A 19,441-nucleotide genomic window follows, 5' to 3' on the forward strand; every position below is an offset into this window, starting at 1 on the left:
TGTATAGAAAGAAATACTTCATATAGAGACTTATATACTGTACGTGCTTGCTTGGATGTCAACTTAAGGTAAATTTCAGCGCCCCATAGGAGCCCCTTACTGCACCGATTTTGTCACACGTGGACAGACGTCTGCCAAGTCAGTGCTCTCAGAGTTTCTCTCTGTCCTGAATTCTGTCACTAACGTCTGAGAAGAAAAAAAATGTTTCGCTCTTTGAACACGTTCTTTGCCCCTTCTCTCTACTCTCTTTCTCTCTCTTTTTTCTGTCTCTTTTTTCTCTCTCTATTCTCTCTTAATCTCTCTCTCTTTCTGACTTTCTATTCTCTTTCTATTTCTTCTCTCTCTCTCTCTCTCTCTCTCTCTTTTCCGTCTTTCTTATTTCTTCTCTCTCTTTTTCTCTATTCACTCTCCCTTTCTTCCTCTCAGGTCGTGACCTACCTACCTCGTCACGCGTGGACTTCCACTGACTCTTAAGCTACATATCTGGAAGCAGTGACCTTATTACGTTGACACAAGAGGTCGAAGCAGAAACCAAATATGTTCTAAGGATATGTAAATATCGGCATCGGTGGGGCTTAGGCAAAGAGTGAAGTTTTACAAGGCTTAGGTCACCATAAGTATGTATGTGTGTGTGTGTTGGGGCGAATGAAGGCGTTCGAAAAAATAACTTTACCGGTATCTTGAGGAAAGGTGAAAATGAAAAATGATAGATTTTTTCGAAACTTTCCGGACGTGGGCTAAATGAGTTTGTTTGGTTACCTGACAATATATCATCCTATGTTTTCAATAATAGATTCTATGCCTCGGAAGGATTAAAACTTAGAATTATTAGGTGGATTCAAAAGTGGTGGTGCGAGTAGTCTGGAGCTTTTCTGAAACTGCCGAGCATGGGGAATTGTTGAAGAAGAAGAATTCTGTCAGTGGCACCAGGTTAAGCTTAAGTTATTTTTTTTAAAAAAAAGGTTTTTAGTTTAATAGACTGTTCATATAATTATGTGGTATTCGCCTAAAAGGATCATATTTTTTATAGTAACAAAAATAGGTTGGGTCGAAGGAGGTCATTCAAATGTCAGTTTTGAGAAACGTGACCTTACTGTACTGACATGCCATTGTCATTTGATATGTTCGAACCATCATTGTTGTCTTTATTTATGAATACATGATAAAAATAGAGTCTTCGATTGCTTATATTGGAGAGTTCAAAGATTTTATCAACAGAGGTGTTCCATTGAACATATGAAGTGTAAACAACAAGCGGTAGCCATAACATAAGAGTTCTCTGCTCTTTGTTGAACTTACAACAGAATCCCGCCCCCCTAACCCAAAATTATATATTCTTATATATTAAATTATGCTTTTGTCACTGAGGCGTCTTTCTTGACTCCACCCTCCCCCTTGGGCACCCTATGCAACAATCTCAGACACTTGTCTGCACTAGTTGGTTCTCGGGTTACCATTCAACCGTCTTTGTTTATTGTTCTTTTTCTATCTGTCTGTCCTTCGTGTTTGTGAGTTGTTTGGACGTATTTAGTGGGACACTCTGTTTTTGGCGACAGTACATTTTGTATTAGTCTGTAAATATGTCATGCCAGTGTCTTTATAGCCGAGAGTTGTGGCTCCTAAAAGTTTAAATTTATTTCTGATTATATAATACTATATGTAGTTACCCACCGATGATTTAAAGACAGAGAAGTCAGCCTCTACATATCTCAAAGAATGAATTTTTCGATGTTTTTTTGCTACTCATTTGATTATGGATTCTCATGTCTGGTTTATTTCGACTAATATTTGATTAGCTTTATGTTTAATATATTTTAAAGGGATGTAACATGAAATGCAGATACCCTGTTTACTTCCCTTGGCAAAATGGCAGGAAGTATAATGTCGCAACACACCTGTTTGAGAACAGAAAACATTGTACTGATTAATTGTATTAAGTATAAGGGAGACTAAATACGAAATGATTAGTCTGGTACTAATTTTGCAGGTTATGCATATTACATTTTGCTTCATTATGACGCTTTATATCCTTACAAACCAACTTTGTATTCTTAATTCTGAAATTATGCTTTCCTCCTGAAGTATTTTTTTAACCGGATTCATTACAACAAATAAACCAAACAGTTTGTAAAATTAAGACCGCGCACCCTTGTACGGAATTCCTGTAAAGTTTTGTCAATGTAATTTCAATAGACTGAGTTATGCCCCTTGGCGAGGGAGCTTTTTCACAAAAAATAAAACAAAATAAATAGGTTATGTTTTTGTTGACCTAAACAAGAGTTCATTTGCATTCATTAACCTTTTGTTTGTTTAGAAACAGTTTGTAAGTGAAATAAACGTTTGTTAACCACTACGACCATTTAACATTTTGATTGACACCAGAACGTGCGGCTTCTAATGTCTTTTGCTAATTTCTATTTTGCATGTATTCGATTACAATATGAATGTAATCGATCTCATTGTGAATGTATTCGATCTTTGTATGCAAAAATAAAACAAAAAAACAACAACTTTCAAGGCAAGAGCACATCCTGGCTACAAATGTTAATTGGATGGAGGATTAGTTAACACATGGGAATAAAATGTAGCTTGCGGCTTCAAAAAATATTTTTTTATACTTTGCAATTGAATTACATAAAAAAATGACGCGCAGTCAAATCTTTTGATTTTTTTTTATTCATTGCACTATTTATAACTTAGTGTCTAAGACTTTTATGTGGTCATTTTTTTGTTCATTAAAGACAATAGATATTCCTCCTTAGGCCTTAATCAGCATGTACATATTAAATTAGATATAGACATATTATTTTCGAATTAGATGCAGCAAATATAACATAGTTCTGATTATAAGATGTTCCCAAAATGTATTTGGTAGGGTACAATTACAGCCAAAGACAATTATTGTGTAAAGATAGTCTATAGATACAAATGTGTTTGAAGATAATCTAAACAGAATTATATTGGAAATCACTTCAAACGCAATTCTTTGAAATAACTTAAAAACACATTCTACATTTTGGAGAAACAATTTACCGCTGGGCTAATTGTTAGAGATTTCAAAGGCACACAATTTATTGAAGAATAAACCCTCCGCTTGACATGCGAGAAAGTCACGTGACTTGTTTGTTTTCTTAACTGACTTTAAGACGGTAATGTGACGCTAAGGAAAACACCGACACTTTTGGCTTCTAAATACTTAATTGCATCAGCATCATATCATCATGGTTTGTGGGTTTAGTCAGTTCTAGCGGTTTGTCCCTTTTCTTCAACTTTTAGTTTTTCTTCCGTCTTCCATATAAAATAATTTTGATCCACTAAAACTAATTAGTATTTAGATTATAGGCGAATGGGTGCATGTAGAAGGCAGTATGTTTGTGATTACTCGTAGTTCATATCAGTTGATTGTGCTGCTGAATATACGGAAATCGAAACCGTTTTACCAAACAGCGGATCTGTTGGGGCCGTCTCTGAGTTTCTGTGAACTCATGAACATCGTCAAACGTTTAGTACTGTGCATGATTAAACTTGAAAACGTAAATCTATCGATGAATAAAAAAATAGATTGATTTGAGTAGTGAATTCAAACAGTCCAGTAACGAACAAAATGTAATGGGAGTTAGTATTTCACAAATACTCCTAGGTAGCCTCTATTGGTCCGTTGTTTTGGCTAGCAAAGGGTAACATTTTGATTATATATATATATTATATATATATACCGGCATATGTAATCATATTTATAAAGTTACCTGTGCTAACTCCAGAGCTGGTTATTACATTGATAAATCACTGTAAGATTGCGTATAATTGATAGTTTTGATCCGCTTACAATGAATTCAATTTTCAAATTTCTACAATTATATTTCATTTAAAAAGTATTTGTAATTGAATTTTCGATTTCATTATCACAATTTTAACGCACATTTGTTTTTTTATGAGCCATACCAAAATATTAAAAAAAATAAACTTTGGAATAAAAAGTTATGATTTTTAATGAAATAAAAAAAAAAGAACAAATCCTAAACTTTTATTTTATTCAATTTATGAAACATGAGAATGGCTTCCATCTTCCCATGATGCTAGTTCTTGAAGCGGAAGTTGTAAGATCATCATCTGAGAGAAATGTCCGTCACGGGAGACTATTAAAACTCAAATCCTAAGAGTAGCTACACAATCTTGGGTGGTTTTTTTTCTATATGCCCTCCAAACCTGAGACTCGCTTTCGTGTCGGTTAATAATCAAGGTCAACATCTTGACGTCTCGTAGACCAGAGCCCTATCCTCTCTCCTCTCCAATTTTAAGTATCCGCACCCACCATTTTCCCATCTTAACCTGTAATGTGGGTCATCAAGGGACCCTACTCCAAAAAATTCACAACATAAGGAATAGAAGATTTTGCAGACATATTAATGTTTTTGTCAAGGACGCTGTGGAATTTTGTTTCGAAATGAAAATAGTGAAAATACAAAGGAAATAATGGTGGAAAAGGAACTTAATTTAAATTGTAAATCCGATCAAAACAAGTAGTTCTGGTCACCTGGGTTATGTCTTTAATAATCAGAAACACATGCTGTTAGTTTATTGTGTAAATGAGACAGGCACTAGATAGATCCACGTGGAAAAAAACATATAGGAGGTAGAGAAAATTGAATACTACAGCAGCAGCTACTGAACAATGTTTTGCTGAATGCAAATTTCACTAATTCTAAAATTCCTTTTCATCCTAACCAAAGTAGTTTAAGCTTCTGAAAATATCTTGCATCCTAAGAGAAACTGAGAACTAAGTGCGAACTAATTTGAATATCTTTCCCCTGTAGTAGTTTTAATTGGCTACAGGCGCGAAACAAAACAAAAAAGCAATCGTAACAGTATCTTGTGAGACAGTAGTGTCTGGTCTTGGCCTTGTGTCTCAGCTCATAAAGATGCAAATAAGGATGGCCTGATTCTGGACTCTTGGAAGATGTTCCGTATATGTCAGTGTTTCCCAAAGAGGGGTACGCGTACCCCCCCCCCCCCCCCATGGGTGCGGGAAGACTTTGGAGGGGGGTACGCATTGCACCTCATTAATTATGCTTATTTTTTAAATACCCATTTATTTTGTTCTGTTAATAAATTAAAGTGTGGTTGGAAAAAAAAAGGGGGGGGGGACGAGGTGTACTTACCATTACAAAAATTATAAAGGGGGTACACAGAGGTCAAAGGTTTGGGATACACTGCTTTAAGTTACTGATTGTGTTCAGTCTACACGTTTAGATTACTGTGTACCACGAAGGCTATTACTCTCTTTTTCCCCAGTAGATCTTGTAAACTTAACATGGTAACTAAACAAATCCTTAATGAATATGCGCTACTTATATTTGAATGCTGTATAGTTATGCATCAGTTCTATTTCATATAGAATTGTTTATTTAATTCGTTAAACAATGTGGAAATTTTTTATTTCTGACTATAAAGTTATGGTTTTATAATTTCATGTTGGTCTATCCATAGTCAAAAGAAATGATCATTGACTGTTATATGTTTGTATTTGATCGATGTTCAAATTAATATTGTCAAAAGTGACAAATAGTCACAGAAGTTGTGTTGTGTAATACTAAAATAATAATAATCATTATTATCCGGAAGGAAATTTGTTTTACAATTTGTGCCATTACACCAAGCAAAACATTGTAATTATAGAAAACCCTAAAATATATTCACACCAGACTCACTCATAATTTACATGCGAAAAATTTAGATCAGCTTTAATGATTTGATTGCCAGACCTACAAATAGGTCAATGTCTGTTTCTATTCGTCGTCGGCGTCTTGTATCTCTTTTGTCATAATGAAATCACAAAATCTTGACTCTTTTTAGTTCCCTGTATTTGCATAATTTGTCGTTTTGATTTTTTATATTTCATTCCGAGTCTGGAATAATAGTAATGTTCTCCGCCACGATATCTGAAATGACTAAGATTAACTTGATTTTAAGATACTCTCATTTTCTCTCTCTCTCTCTCTCTCTGTCACACGTTTTGGATTCTAATCAGTGTATCAAAGCGATCTCTACAGTTGTTTTCTAGCCTCCGTTCTCTCCCCCTCCCTAGTATTAGATCGACACAGTGAAATAATAATCTGACCTTGTTGGTCCATTGTTTAGTTCAGGGATATTTCTTAGATGTCATCGGATGACAGATCACAACCGTAGGCGATTAAGTCTTTGGACCTTTCCTAGCTCTCTCTCTCTCTCTCTCTCTCGTTTTTCCTCTTTCTCTTTCTCTCTCTCTCTCTCTCGCTCTTTCTTTCTTTCTCTCTTTCTCTTTGTCCCTTCATTTCCTTCTCTCTCTCGTTCTTTCTCCCTCTCTTTTTCTCTCTTTCTCTTTCGTTCTCTCGCTCTTTCTTTCTTTCTCTTTGTTTCTTTATTTCCTTCTCTCTCGTTCTTTCTCCCTCTCTTTTTCTCTCTTTCTCTTTCTCTCTTTCTTTCACTTTCATTTACTCCCCCTTTTTTCTTTCTTTGTTTCTCTTTCACTCTCTCCCTCTTTCTCTCTCTATTTCTTCATTAATCTCGATTATCTAGAACTAGGCAGGGGTTAATATCATGCGATGTCCTGACAGTCTTGTGTCATATATTGTCTTGCCCCTAATAGTTCCACTACTTCTTCTCTATGGACTGGAGACTCGGGAACACATTAATCCATATTTACGATCTAAGACCAATGGATTATTTATTTTATCCAGCTCTGGTGGATATTGGACATTGGCTGATGGATGGTTACAGTTTTTGTTCTAATTTCATAATACTCTCATATTCTTTGAGTCCAGTAAGGAGCGGGATTCCACTTTTTAGGTCCTAAGTGTTGGAGAGTAAAGTTCAATGTAAAAAAAAAGATTACGTCATCAAAATTAGTGGATGAAAAACCGGATGGCTGTCAAAAGAAAGTATGAAAGTATTAGTATTTCATGGATCTAGGCCATGTTTAGGCCTACATGAGAGAAGATCGAAATGATCTAGAGCTATATCTAATTTAAGAACTACACTTTAAAAAGATAGTTTTTTTTTTTTTTTTTTTTTACTTTGACACGTGAAAATTACAAGATATAGTCTATTGACTTCATTATTTAATAAAATTAATCTTCAAGTGTGTGTTTCAAAAGCGTTTTTACATAAATTTTTTCTTTATATCTGTGAATTTAGACGTCCTGGCGTACATTATTATTTTCTTTTAATTGTTTCTATTGCACTATATCAGTGACTATATCAGCAATATCAGCAATACGCAAGTTAAGACCCTCGGGCAGCGGGTTATTTCTGGCTAGTTATAAATAAAATAGGTTCCTCGTATAACCGTGTTTTTTTTGTATTGCAACTAAATTTATTCTTTCTCTACATTTACATATATGGTATTGTATAGTTTGGCGTATAATCTTTGTGGGTTTTTTGTGAGTGTGTGTTTCTGTCCTATATCTTCTACAGGACTGAGATAGTAGCTTGACATTTGCAAGGGGACATTTCGACGTTCATCTATAGATGTTTTCTTTCTTTGCTCGATCATCATTTCTATTCGTTACTTTTACGCTCTAACTCTCTCTATCTCTCTCTCTCTCATCAGCCTCTCTCGCTTCCTCTCTCGCTATCTGCGTCTCTCTCTCTGCTTTTCATCTCTCTGCCTTCTCTCTCTTTCTGCCACTCTCTCTGCCCATCTCTCTCTCTCTCTCTCTCTCTCTCTCTCTCTCTCTCTCTGCCTTTCTCTTTCTATGATCGATCTTTATTTGTATTCGAAATTTTTACGCTCTCTCTTTCGTTCAATCTCTCTCTCTCTCTTTGCCTTTCTCTGTCTTCCTCTCTATCTCTCTCTGCCCATCTCCCTCTGTCCCTCTCTCTCTTTTTTTCTCAATTATACACATATCCTCCCTGTTGTTTTCCTCCTCAATCTAACCGACACCACAAGTCAGGTTGTAATCTGTCATTCACACAGTTTCCTATTGCCTACATGTTTGTACGATGACCGCCGACCGCTACACGCTACGGCTTTGCCTTCTTCTCTAGCCTCTGTAATTTATTACCGGTGACAAGATACATTGACAAGGGATATAATCGAGTAAAAAAAAAATTTGGCTAGATGTGTGATCTCCCCCTTTTTTTTTTTTTTCGGCGTACGACAATCTATATAGTCTTTATTAACCCTGACAGCTACCACTGTCTCGTCTTCGATATCTCCTATTGTCTCAGCTCCTATACCGGTAGATGGGTGTGTAACAGTGTGTAATGAAGGTGTGCTATCTCGAACAAAGCCCGAGCCTCGCGTCACTCTCCGAAATCTCATCTCCTTTTTCCCCGAGTTACGGAGAGATGCTGACTTGTTCTATGTCCGTTTTCGTTATTACGTTCTAGCTCGTCAGCTCCTTCAACAGTTTCATACAGTGTGTGTGTGTTTGTGCTTCAAGCTCATCTTCTTCTTTCAACAGTTTCACAGTGTGTGTGTGTCAGTGTGTGTTAGCGTATGCTGTGAGATCAAGTTTTCATTGATCTGAATTTCTTTATAGGGAAAAAAAATTAATTTGAAAATCGTGCGTTTTTTTTTTTTTTCAATCTGCGTGTGTTTCCTTTTGGCGTTACGAAATAATAATATATATCTAGATCTACCCTGAAGGCTTTATATTATTGTGTTTTGTTGTCATTCGGGTGCAAAAAGGTTATACAAATAGGTTTTTTGTTTCTAGTGTAAATAGGAATCTTTTTTTTTTTAAGTTATTAAAGTTTTTATATCTATCACTAATTCTTATTAAAATAATTAATAAAGTTTGTAAATGAAATAATATTTAGTGTTATCAAAGACTAGTTGTGATAATAATTGTTTTTAAATGACCGTTTCAGTAGTGCACTGTAGATATTAGATCGGCCACAGAGATTCGAATCTTTCTGATTTGTGGTTTATCCTGTTACACTTCAGTGACTTCGTATTTTTCCTAGACTTGGATTACTTCAGGTGTCATTAACTTTGGATTACTTCAGGTGTCATTAACCGTGCCTTACTTCATGTATCGGAATTCAATGTTCTGAATTGGAAATAAACTTATTTTTCTGTGACGCCCTGGGTGTGCCATTTGTCAGGTCTAAAACAGCCATTGCATTGCACATCTGTGGAAGTAACCCTCACAAGTCTTTTCATCTGTCCGTCCAAATAGTGTGCTTCACGAAGATATTTGTTGACGACAATGAACCAAAAGCGGAAGCAGGAGTCCGGCGCTGTCCGCACCCTGGTGTCGCAGGTCGGGGTACCGGGCGACGTGAAGTCTCGCCTGTCCACACCCCCGATCTTCACGTGCATCGTCACCGACCACAGTGATGACCATCGGTCAAGGTCGGTGTCCCCCAGGCCAGGGGGCAAGAAAAGTGTAAAGAGCGTCAAGTCAGAGGTAAGTTTCAGTTTTTGATTAGTGAGTTGAGCAGTATTTAATACACGTGTACTCACGTTTGAATTATCCGAAAATGTCATTGAATAATTGAAAAAGAAAAGGACATGCAGATCTTTTTTTTCTATTTCTAATACATGACGTGTATATGTTTTACCTATGTGCTAGCAAGTATGAATTAATCAACTTTTTTTGTTCCTGCTTAAATAGAAATGGTGAATAACAAGGGACATAACACTTCTCTTTGATCATCTATACATTTTGTCATTAGCTTGCGGCCGGGTCGTTAACCGATTGCCTGATGACGTTCTACAATTAAATCAACGCGTGTCTCTAATGAACACATCTAATTACTTGATGAAACGGATCTTGGGGCTTACATCTTGTTACTTCCACTTGTTCATTAAAGAAATAAATATAGTTTAGAGAACTAACGTTTAGTCATTCCCACTCTTGCTGAAACATGCCTCGAATATTATTAACCATCTCCAATGGTAAGTCTGTGAGCAGTGGCGTAGCTAGGGTGGGGGTCCGAATCTCCCCGGGCTTCACTTGAGAGGGGCCCCTAGATGATGGTCCGAAATGTGTTTTTACATTAAATATTACGCTATTATCTCATGTCATGATGTCGAATGTCAAAATGCAGGGGCCCCTAAAGAGGTCAAGCTTCCCCGGGCCCCCGAAATTCCTATCTACGCCACTGTTTGTGAGGAAAAAGCAATATTAGTGAAATATTTTTTTAGTCACGTCTATGACACCAATGTATACTTAGTTAGAAACAAGACATTGTGCAAGGAATGAACATTATGTGTCTGTATCGACAGCAACATGACTCGCTAAGTTTGATGAGGGAGGGGTGAGGGTAGGAGAAGGGGGTCAAGATCACACCGTGGCGATGAAATCATTTTAGTTTGGGTCAAAGGTCGGCTGCATCCCAGTACATAAACTAAACATACACTTTAAGTGCTAACTTGTAATCATAGTGTTCATCAAACAGAACTTCACAGTTATAGAGGTGTAGTGCTAGTAGAGTACTTTCTTTGTACACAAAGCTTATATTAACTCTGTCTGTCTAGTACAAAGTCTGTCTAGTACAAAGTCTGTACACGTTTCATTCTCCTATTTCTAATTCTCGGATCAACTTCTTGATTTTGTAAAATTATTCAAAGTCGATGATAACATAATTATCAACCAAAAATTAACCAGTTAGTCTATCAATAAATGATAATCAATAAATTATGTTTCATATAGAAAAAGGGGAGTTGAACCTTGCAGTATTAAAAAATACAGCAGTGGTGTGTGGATATTCCCCTTAAATATTTTTTTTGTACAGTATTTTTTATATTTTGCTTGTTTTATAATTTGGGTTAGCCCCCCTACCATTATGTCTAATGTTTATAGCAGTGGTTACTTATTTATCAAACGTTTACTAGTAAGATTGATAACTATTGAACTAATAATTGTACAAAATGTTTTGAAGTACACTTCTGATATGTCGACACACTGGACTCTAAATGTGATAACAATCTTCTGTCTGTATTTTCATATTCCTATTTTAACAAATTCATTGAATAATCCTTGTGTCGACAAGTTTCTATCTGAACCACTTTATCTCTCTGCCTGGTGTGTAGATTGTTTTATCTTTGGTTCTCTGTTCTTTCTATCTTCCATGTCTGGAGCGACAGACCAGAGGCGTAGCTCGGGTGGGGGAGAGAGGGGGAGAATTAAATAATCCCCCCCCCAAACCGCCAACAGAGGGGTCCCCCAAATGAGTGTTTTTACATTAAATATTAAATATTACGCAAAACGCGAATGGCCACCAAAGAGGTCAAGCCTTCCTTGACCCTAAATGATGTCTAATTCCTAGCTACTCCACTGCGACAACTGGTTTGGAAGAACACTGTTTAAAACAAAACCCAGACCGGACCAGACCAGCTCATAACTTTCCGTTTGAAAATGTAACGAGCTCCGGAAAGTCCGCTTGTAAATCTCCCGCCTTTGATCTAATTGTCGGACCTTTCTTTAGAGACGAATGTCGGAAAACATTGCCGCAACAACAATACTTCTTTGTGGTAGATCTAAGAGACCTAGTAGACTAAACAAAGTACTCATGTCTAACCCCGAGCCAAAATTAAATTTTCGTGTAAACCTTTTTTTAAATGTTATTGTAATGTTGTTGACTTAATATTCTTCTCTTGATCCCTGATCATTACAATATTGGGCCAGTTTATTTTGTGGGGATATTTACGGAGGATTTACCAAACAAAAACTATAACACACATTATATTACGTATTAATTGAAACACAAACTTTGCATATCTATGTAAGACATATGTTTAGTGAATTTGTTTTTGTCTGGAAAGAAAACGTAACCTGCTAATGTGTTTGAATATTATTCATAGACTGGCGTCAGTGATGAAGAACTAGACTGTACAATTATTATTATTATTATTATTATTATTTTGCTTCGAAAGATGTACTGCAGTCTCTATCCCAAATCGAGTGCCAAGGCTAATACTATTTCTAATTTCTATAGAAATATTTTCTTGGCATGTTAAGACTGCCTATTAGTTTCAACGAGGATTTTCATAATAATGATACACATAAATTATATTGTCGGATGCTTCCAATCGAACCAAATGTCGACTCTATAGCCTTGGTCCTAATAACATCTGGACCCATTGATCTAATTCAGTCGTATAATAGGTTAAATTTCGGTAATCCAATTAACCGGATTTGACTGTAACTGGGCAGTACTCCCACCCCCATTGTTAAAAACTCCCGAATTTAAAATGGTTACAATAAAACCTTTTTTACATTTCTAAACATCCTACTCTGTAGTTTAGGACCTAATTCTGTACAAACTAGCGGTTCTGTATACATAATGAAAGAAAGGGGGCGGGGGGGTATGCTGGTCTTTTATAAGGCTATGTAACGGGCGTCGTGACCTTTAAGACAAGTTTGCCTTCATTAAATGTTGAGACAGTGTGCCTGACATTTATAGTAGCCGGACATATTTGACAGTGGGGGGAACACCGCCCTCGGAGAGATATGACAAGGCGCAGGGGCGTGTCAAGGACACGCTCTGTTCACTGGAAGATTATTGTGAAGTTTCGCTTGTTTTAGATATGCAATGTTACATTTTTGATGAAACGACCTCTTTTAAAATGCAGATGTTGCTTTGAAAAAGAAGATGATTAGGTCATTCGGGTGTCGGCAGGTCAACCTAGTCATGTATGTTAATCAATGATTTAATCCCTGCCAAGTCGTTGGTTTTTCATGGCTGGTACAGGCAACCCATTCCATGTCCCAATAGCACTATGGAAGAATAAATATTTGTACAAATTTGTCCTTGCATTTGGAACAATAAATGTGCCTGTCGGATATAGCGACATCTTGACAAAAGTAGATCTGACAATATTTCAAACAAAAGGAAATATCCGTACAAATATCTGTAATGTATCTGACAATATTTCAAACAAAAGGAAATATCCGTACAAATATCTGTAATGTATTTGACAATATGAAAAATAAAAATAATATGATAGATCTATGTCTGAAATTAAGTTGTTAATAAATTCCTTAGAAAATAATGTGTATTGTAATGTACTTTGAGAATCTGGTTGGCCTCAATGATAGTGGAATTAATTATTTCTTTAATCATCTACAGCCAAATATTAGGTTAACAGACATGATGTTTAAATCTTCAATAACAGATAGTAGAAATGTTAAGTTTCAGAAAATTAAAAACAAAAAATTTTATGTATACTCCACATAAAATAAATGTTGTTTTAGGGGGGGGGGATGTGTAGCAGTATAGAGCATGTAGCCTGTAACGTAGCAGCCATTGCAGCCTAGTCTCTATATTCCGTTTGGGACATTGGAGATGGATCTAGTATCGCCTCGGTGCTATTTTAATTTCTTTTTTTTTTTTTGACAGCGAAGGAAGATGTTGACATTATGATGGCGACTGAGTTAGATTTTGAAAATGAGAACAGCAACAAATGCTGGAAAGCGTGATATAAAGGGGGAGGCGAGATGACTGAGTGGAATGGCGGAGGGTCCCGGGTTCGAATCAGGTGAACATTGGGATTTTTAATTTCGCGAAACTTAGTGCTTTCTGAGTCCACCCACCTGACATTAGTTGAGGAAAAGTCATGGTCGTTGTGCTGCTCACATGACACCCTCGTTAACCGTGAGCCACAAAAACATGAACATGAATCATCTGCAAGTATATACCTAATGGTCTGGGAGGGGAACATTACGGGTGAGAATAAGTCTTGCTCAAACTAAATGTAGATATAGGTGTGTACAATCTTGACCAAAAATCAATGCCATTATTTATGAGCGTGTATTCAAATCCATATTTAGATCTGTTTAAACCTGTGCCTAACAAACGAAAGGGAAGTTTAACAATGCACCTCATTCACCATTCGAAAACAAACAACATTTAGCCACGGGATTCTCTATCTCTTCTATACAAATTACGATCTACTTTTTAATACACATTGGCTATCACGTGACAGTTTTTTTTCTTTATTTTATCAATATTATCACGTGACTAAATGTTCTTTGTTTACGATTGGTGAATGAGGTCCGTTTAAGTTAATTAAAATTAAGAAACAACAGGAAGTTTTGAAATAATACGAAAAAAAAAACAACAACCTAGACTGTTGTGATTATTTAACTTATAATTTAAATGAATATGTAACCATTTGACAAAAAGACACTTGACACTTTACCCATGTCTTAATTAGGCACTTACGACATTGGTGACATTTAATGACATTGTCCATGTACCGGGCGTAATTGGATTACTTTATGACGAGTTCGAGACCTAAAATGTCCTCGAGAAATGTCTCTGTATATAGTAAAATGACTCTATTAGAGAGTTTTATACCAACAGCTCATCACTGTAATCTGTTCTTTGATTTGATCCCCCGTTTGCGTACTTTGAGCAATAAAATCCAGTCAGAGAGAAAAAAGAGAAAGCAATACAAAGAAATGTGGAGGCGATGTAATGGAAGCTAAAACAACATGTACGGAAAAAGCGAAGTACTTGGTCTATTAAAATACTTCTTCCCTTATCACTACTTCTGTATTACGTACACTGGTCACACACACACACACACACACACACACACACAAAAGTTGGTTATTTAAGGATGTGTCCCCATGTAGACGAATCTGAAGTAGATCTAGAAATAATCTAGATCTGTATCTTCTGCTTTTGATGGCTTTTGTTTTGTCTTGTTCTCTGATATCAATAGCTGCATGTAGTGTGTTATGTCACGATTAGGAATTAGTTATTTCTTTCGTAAATAGGTGACGATTTGACTTAAAGACAATGACTCGGCTTGTTTAAACTAGACTAGGATTTGAGGTAGAATAGCGAAATGTAAACAGATTACTTTTGACATCTTTAGAGAAAGGCAGCTTTTTTTTATGGACGTAGAGATTTAGCTTGACGACATTCGACGTTTCCCTTTGTTATTATTAAACTTATTCGACATTCTCAATCAGCTGTCGACTAACTTATCTTGTCAGTCTTTCACTTGTGTTTGTAGATTTCGTGATTTGAGTATTACCTCGTCTCAACTTATCTTATCTTATATAATACAGACGTTACTTCATGCATATTAACCAATGACTTCAATTCTACCAAGTCAAAGTATTTTATTAAATTTTGTTTTTGTATTTGAGGATTATGGTTCAGTGTTTTATGTATAATTGCTACTTTACTTTTTGAGTCTTTTGCCCTGAAGTCTTTCTAAATTTAGTGATTTTACTAAAGGTGTTACTCTAGTCAAAGGTGAATATTCGTTTGTTATGAATCTCACTGCTCTATTTTGTGTCTGTTCCAGTTTCTTAATGTTTTCATGAGTTGAGGGGTCCCAAACGGAGGATGCATATTCTATTATTGGCCTAACCAAGGTTAAATAACATTTAAATATCTGCATAATACACAGCACGGAAGTGCCTAACACGTGACATTTTGGTTATGTTCTTGGTTTAGGACGCTATTCACTGTAATTACTTTGTATGATATTATTTTCAACAGTCCACAAAGATTTCTTTATGTCTGGGACCTGGGGTTACGTAATTGGCTTTCAGTTTCTCTTTGTTAATTCCCACAATACAAACTTGCCAGTGGCCTACCTTGTTCATATAGCTCTTCCATAAAGAAAACAATGGCTGCTATTGTGATCAAGATTAATCGTTCCATAATAAAGTTAATAAAAAAAACAAATACACAGGACTAACTAACACGTATGAAACTGAAAACAACAGAATTTGGGGCTAAACCTAAATTCTCTTTACAATATGTTGTTTTGTGCTTTTTGAATTTACTAATTAAACGTTTCGTTATAAAGTGTAATCACCCGAGAGTAAAGGTTTGATTCCTATTCTGTCTTGCAAAGATAAATGTTTAAAAAAAAAAAATTAATTCGATATCTGTTTCGTTAGAGGTCACTAAGAATCCACACCCAGTATGCAGCCCACGCTTTAGTTCTGTAATTTCACACGAAATCTTTATGACTTATGTAATTGCATTATCATTTCTCTGTACTACGTTTCAAGTGTCAATTTATCTTTGTTTTAGTACTTGTCAATGTCACTTATGTCACTTTTTTTTCACCTTTACTGGATATACTAATACATATAAGCACTTGTCTCGCTTCTCCCCAGATGTTTTTTTCCACTCAAAGAGGAAATACTTCTGACAAGGCTTAATGATTCGTTTACTCTAATTAATCTTTAAGGCCGGTCTGAAGTTGTCTTGAAGGCCGGTCTGAAGTTGTCTTGAAGGCCGGTCTGAAGTTGTCTTGAAGGCCGATCTGAAGTTGTCTTGAAGGCCGGTCTGAAGTTGTCTTGAAGGCCGGTCTGAAGTTGTCTTGAAGGCCGATCTGAAGTTGTCTTGAAGGCCGGTCTGAAGTTGTCTTGAAGGCTGGTCTGAAGTTGTCTTGAAGGCCGGTCTGAAGTTGTCATGAAGGCCGGTTTTAAGCATTTTGATTTTGCTTTCTTGTTCTGTCTTTCATTCGAATATCAATTAACGTTACAATGTACCTTTTCAACAAATGAGAACCGTACTATGCTAGAATGGTTCAAAAAGGTTTTTCTCCTCGACTACCCCCCCCCCTTTCGTATGTTCCTTTAGGAATTAGATTATTACCTCCCATCCCAAACATCTTGCAGGACCCCATGAGATTGAAGAGAGCAGGATTTGAAATCGGGGCCATGGGAACGACATTCTGTAGCGCGAACCACGCGACCAGGTATTCATCATTCCATAATATTTGTATATTTTTTACCTTTACCTATCCCTTAGTCTGTTGGACACAGAAGTCCGCCACTTTTAAAGACTTGATAATCTGTTTGTTCAAGAAAAGAAATGTGGAGTGCTCAGGGATTCTCAAATGTGTAGACCCTGAGTTTGCTCTATCACAAAACCTTTCTTGTGCGTGATCATTTTAAGCTAATAATTGACTATTCCATAAATAGACAAAAAAAATGCTTATAAAACAATACCTTCCATTTTCCCTGATTGGGAGTGCAAAACATGAGAACCACTGAGTACATAGTCTAGGTAAGAAGACTGGACTTAATTGAGTTGTACAGGTGGGCTAGACGCTGTGTCTGCATGACGTCATGGGAACACGGTGTTGTCCTATTATTTTTTGATGGCTAGTGAGAGGCTCTTCAGGGAATGAGGGTGGCCTGGGGTGATAAAGACGCTTGCAGAAGCTCGGGCTAACTAACAGACAACTCTTTATGTCATTAATTAAGCTGAACATCACAAGGGGTTACTGTTCTTGTTGTTCAAACGCTCAGGTCTCAAAACTGGGGCTTCTATCATTTAGTTCAAGACTGTCTTGAACTCATTTGCCGAGTTCGACCTAGGATGTACAGACATAACATTTCACTTAGAGAATCTTATTTTAAAGATGTTGAAAGAATGTGTCTTCTGTTCTTTTTACAATTTAAAGAAAAACTACAAGTGTGCTTTCTTGTCAAACGTTGTGTGTGTGTGTGATTTAATTCTTTATTTATACATTCTACTTTTTTATCCACCCAACCGATGCGTCTCGGGTTCGAATCCCAGTAAAGACTGTGATTTTGAACCTTCGGGGATTTTAAAGACGACCCGGAGTCCACCCAACTGTAATAGGTAACTGACATAGCTTGGGGAGCAACCGTCGATCATAGAAACACATGAGCTTTAAGCACATCTGAACCCTTAGATCGAACTTCTGAAAAGGGAACCTTTATTTTATTTTAATTCTCTTGTTCTTATATGTCACAGCTGTACTGTATAACAATGTACAATACAGCGTAGTCTTAGACTCCAAGTGTATTAGTGAAAAACTTTTGTAGTATTATCAATACTAACGTATCGAATCAGCACCTTGGGTTGTATGTTAATTGTACTGTTACAAATCCTTAATCTTCGGAATCGAAGACATTTGCCATTATGATAAACGAATCTTAATGGAAGAAACTCAACGACGGGTCAAGGTAGCAGACGATTGATATTTCTTTACCTGTGATAAAAGAGGTGAGGTAATCACACTAAACATAATTGTCATTCTTAGCTATCAGGTCTAACTTGGGCCTGCAGGGTTCACTGTCGCCGCCTGTGTCTCCACTTTCCTACAAGGTTTACTGTTTCCGCCTATGCCGCCTGTAGTACAGCTACCAAGAGTTCACAGTCCATTTAACTATCTTCGTATTGTTTCAAGAACGTTTGCCTTCACCTTTGGACAGGAGTGTCTCACAGACGCAGGGACGACCCTTCCACAGTTTCCCAGACACCTGCCTGACCAGACAACCCACACAGAGAAACTACGCTGCTTCCTAACTTGCTGGACCTGGCAATGATCCCATGTACAATTCTAGGCGGATCGAACCAAACTCTTTTTCTGCTTCTCCTGTCACGAAGGCCAGAATCTACTCTCTTCTTGCTCGACTGTCCATAGCCAGTGTTGAACCGTGCACTGAATGGCGCCACACGTTTCGGCACAGGAGCTGAGCTATTGCCGTAGAAATAACCATTGAATTAAATTAAGTATTTTTATATAAAGTACTCTTCAAAGGTAACGTTATCTCACAGCCTTTGTCGAAATGTGTAAAAACAAGATTTAAAAACATAAATCCCTAAAACTTCACAACGCATCGACTTTTTTTTTTTTTTTTGGTTTGACGATAACAATATAATCTGTAGTATTTTAAAGTTTTGATCATAATAGGAATAAAACAGCTATCTCTTCTTCTCTTCCCTTTGAATATCCTTTCTTTTTTTTTCTTTCTCTCTTTCTCACTCTCTCTCTCTCTCTCTCTCTCTCTCCCCCTCTCTCTCTCTCCTCTTTCTCCTTTCTCTCTCTCTCTCTTCTCTCCTCTCTCTCCTTTCTCTTCTCTCTCTCCTTTCTCCTCTCTCTCCTCTCTTTCCTTTTTCTCTCTCCTTTCTCTCTCTTTTTCCCCTCTCTCTCTCTTCTCTCTTCTGTCTTTCTCTTCTCTCTCTCCTTTCTCCTCTCTCCTCTTTCCTTTTTCTGTCTCCTCTCTCTCCTTTCTCTCACTCCTATCTTTCCTCTCTCTCTCCTTTCTCTCTCTCTCCTCTCTTTCCTTTCTCTCTCTCTCCTCTCTCCTTTCTCGTCTCTCTCTCCTCTCTCTCATTTCTCGTCTCTCTCTTCTTTCTCGTCTCTCTCTTCTTTCTCTCTCTCCCTCTCTCCTTTCTCGTCTCTCTCTTCTTTCTCTCCTCTCTCTTCTCTTTCTCTCTCTCTTCTCTCTACTCTCCCTCCTCTTTCTCTCTCCTCTTTTTCTCTCTCCCCTCTCTCTCTTCTCTTTCTCTCTCTCCCTCTCATATCAATTGATACTTTCCAAATTTTTAAAACAAAGAAAATAAATTGAATATGAAAACTTTTTCTCCTTGCTTGTGTGTAGTACACACAGTCCTTCCCACTCTTGGGCTCTCTATTTCTCCATGAATCGCTAAGCTATCAAGGTACAAATTAATGAGTCTGCCCCTCAATGTTTGTTTCCTTGTATTTCTC

At 36.8% G+C, this 19,441-nt stretch overlaps 1 protein-coding gene across 2 annotated transcripts in view; it reads left to right on the top strand.

Moving 5' to 3' along the window:
- LOC106066265 (5'-AMP-activated protein kinase subunit gamma-1-like) overlaps window positions 1–19,441 on the top strand; it is a 236,018-nt gene that overhangs the window by 58,395 nt on the left and 158,182 nt on the right. Inside the window, exon 1 of one of the 2 annotated variants that reach the window (XM_056020610.1) lies at window positions 8,854–9,395. The exons of the other annotated variant lie outside the window; for it this stretch is intronic. Coding sequence (XP_055876585.1) covers window positions 9,195–9,395 — 201 coding nt within the window. The 5' untranslated portion in view covers window positions 8,854–9,194. Of the gene's footprint in view, window positions 1–8,853; window positions 9,396–19,441 lie in introns of those variants that run through there. 2 annotated transcript variants of the gene reach the window in all.

This window comes from Biomphalaria glabrata, chromosome 1 (genome assembly GCF_947242115.1).
Source record: "Biomphalaria glabrata chromosome 1, xgBioGlab47.1, whole genome shotgun sequence".
NCBI lineage: Eukaryota > Metazoa > Mollusca > Gastropoda > Planorbidae > Biomphalaria > Biomphalaria glabrata.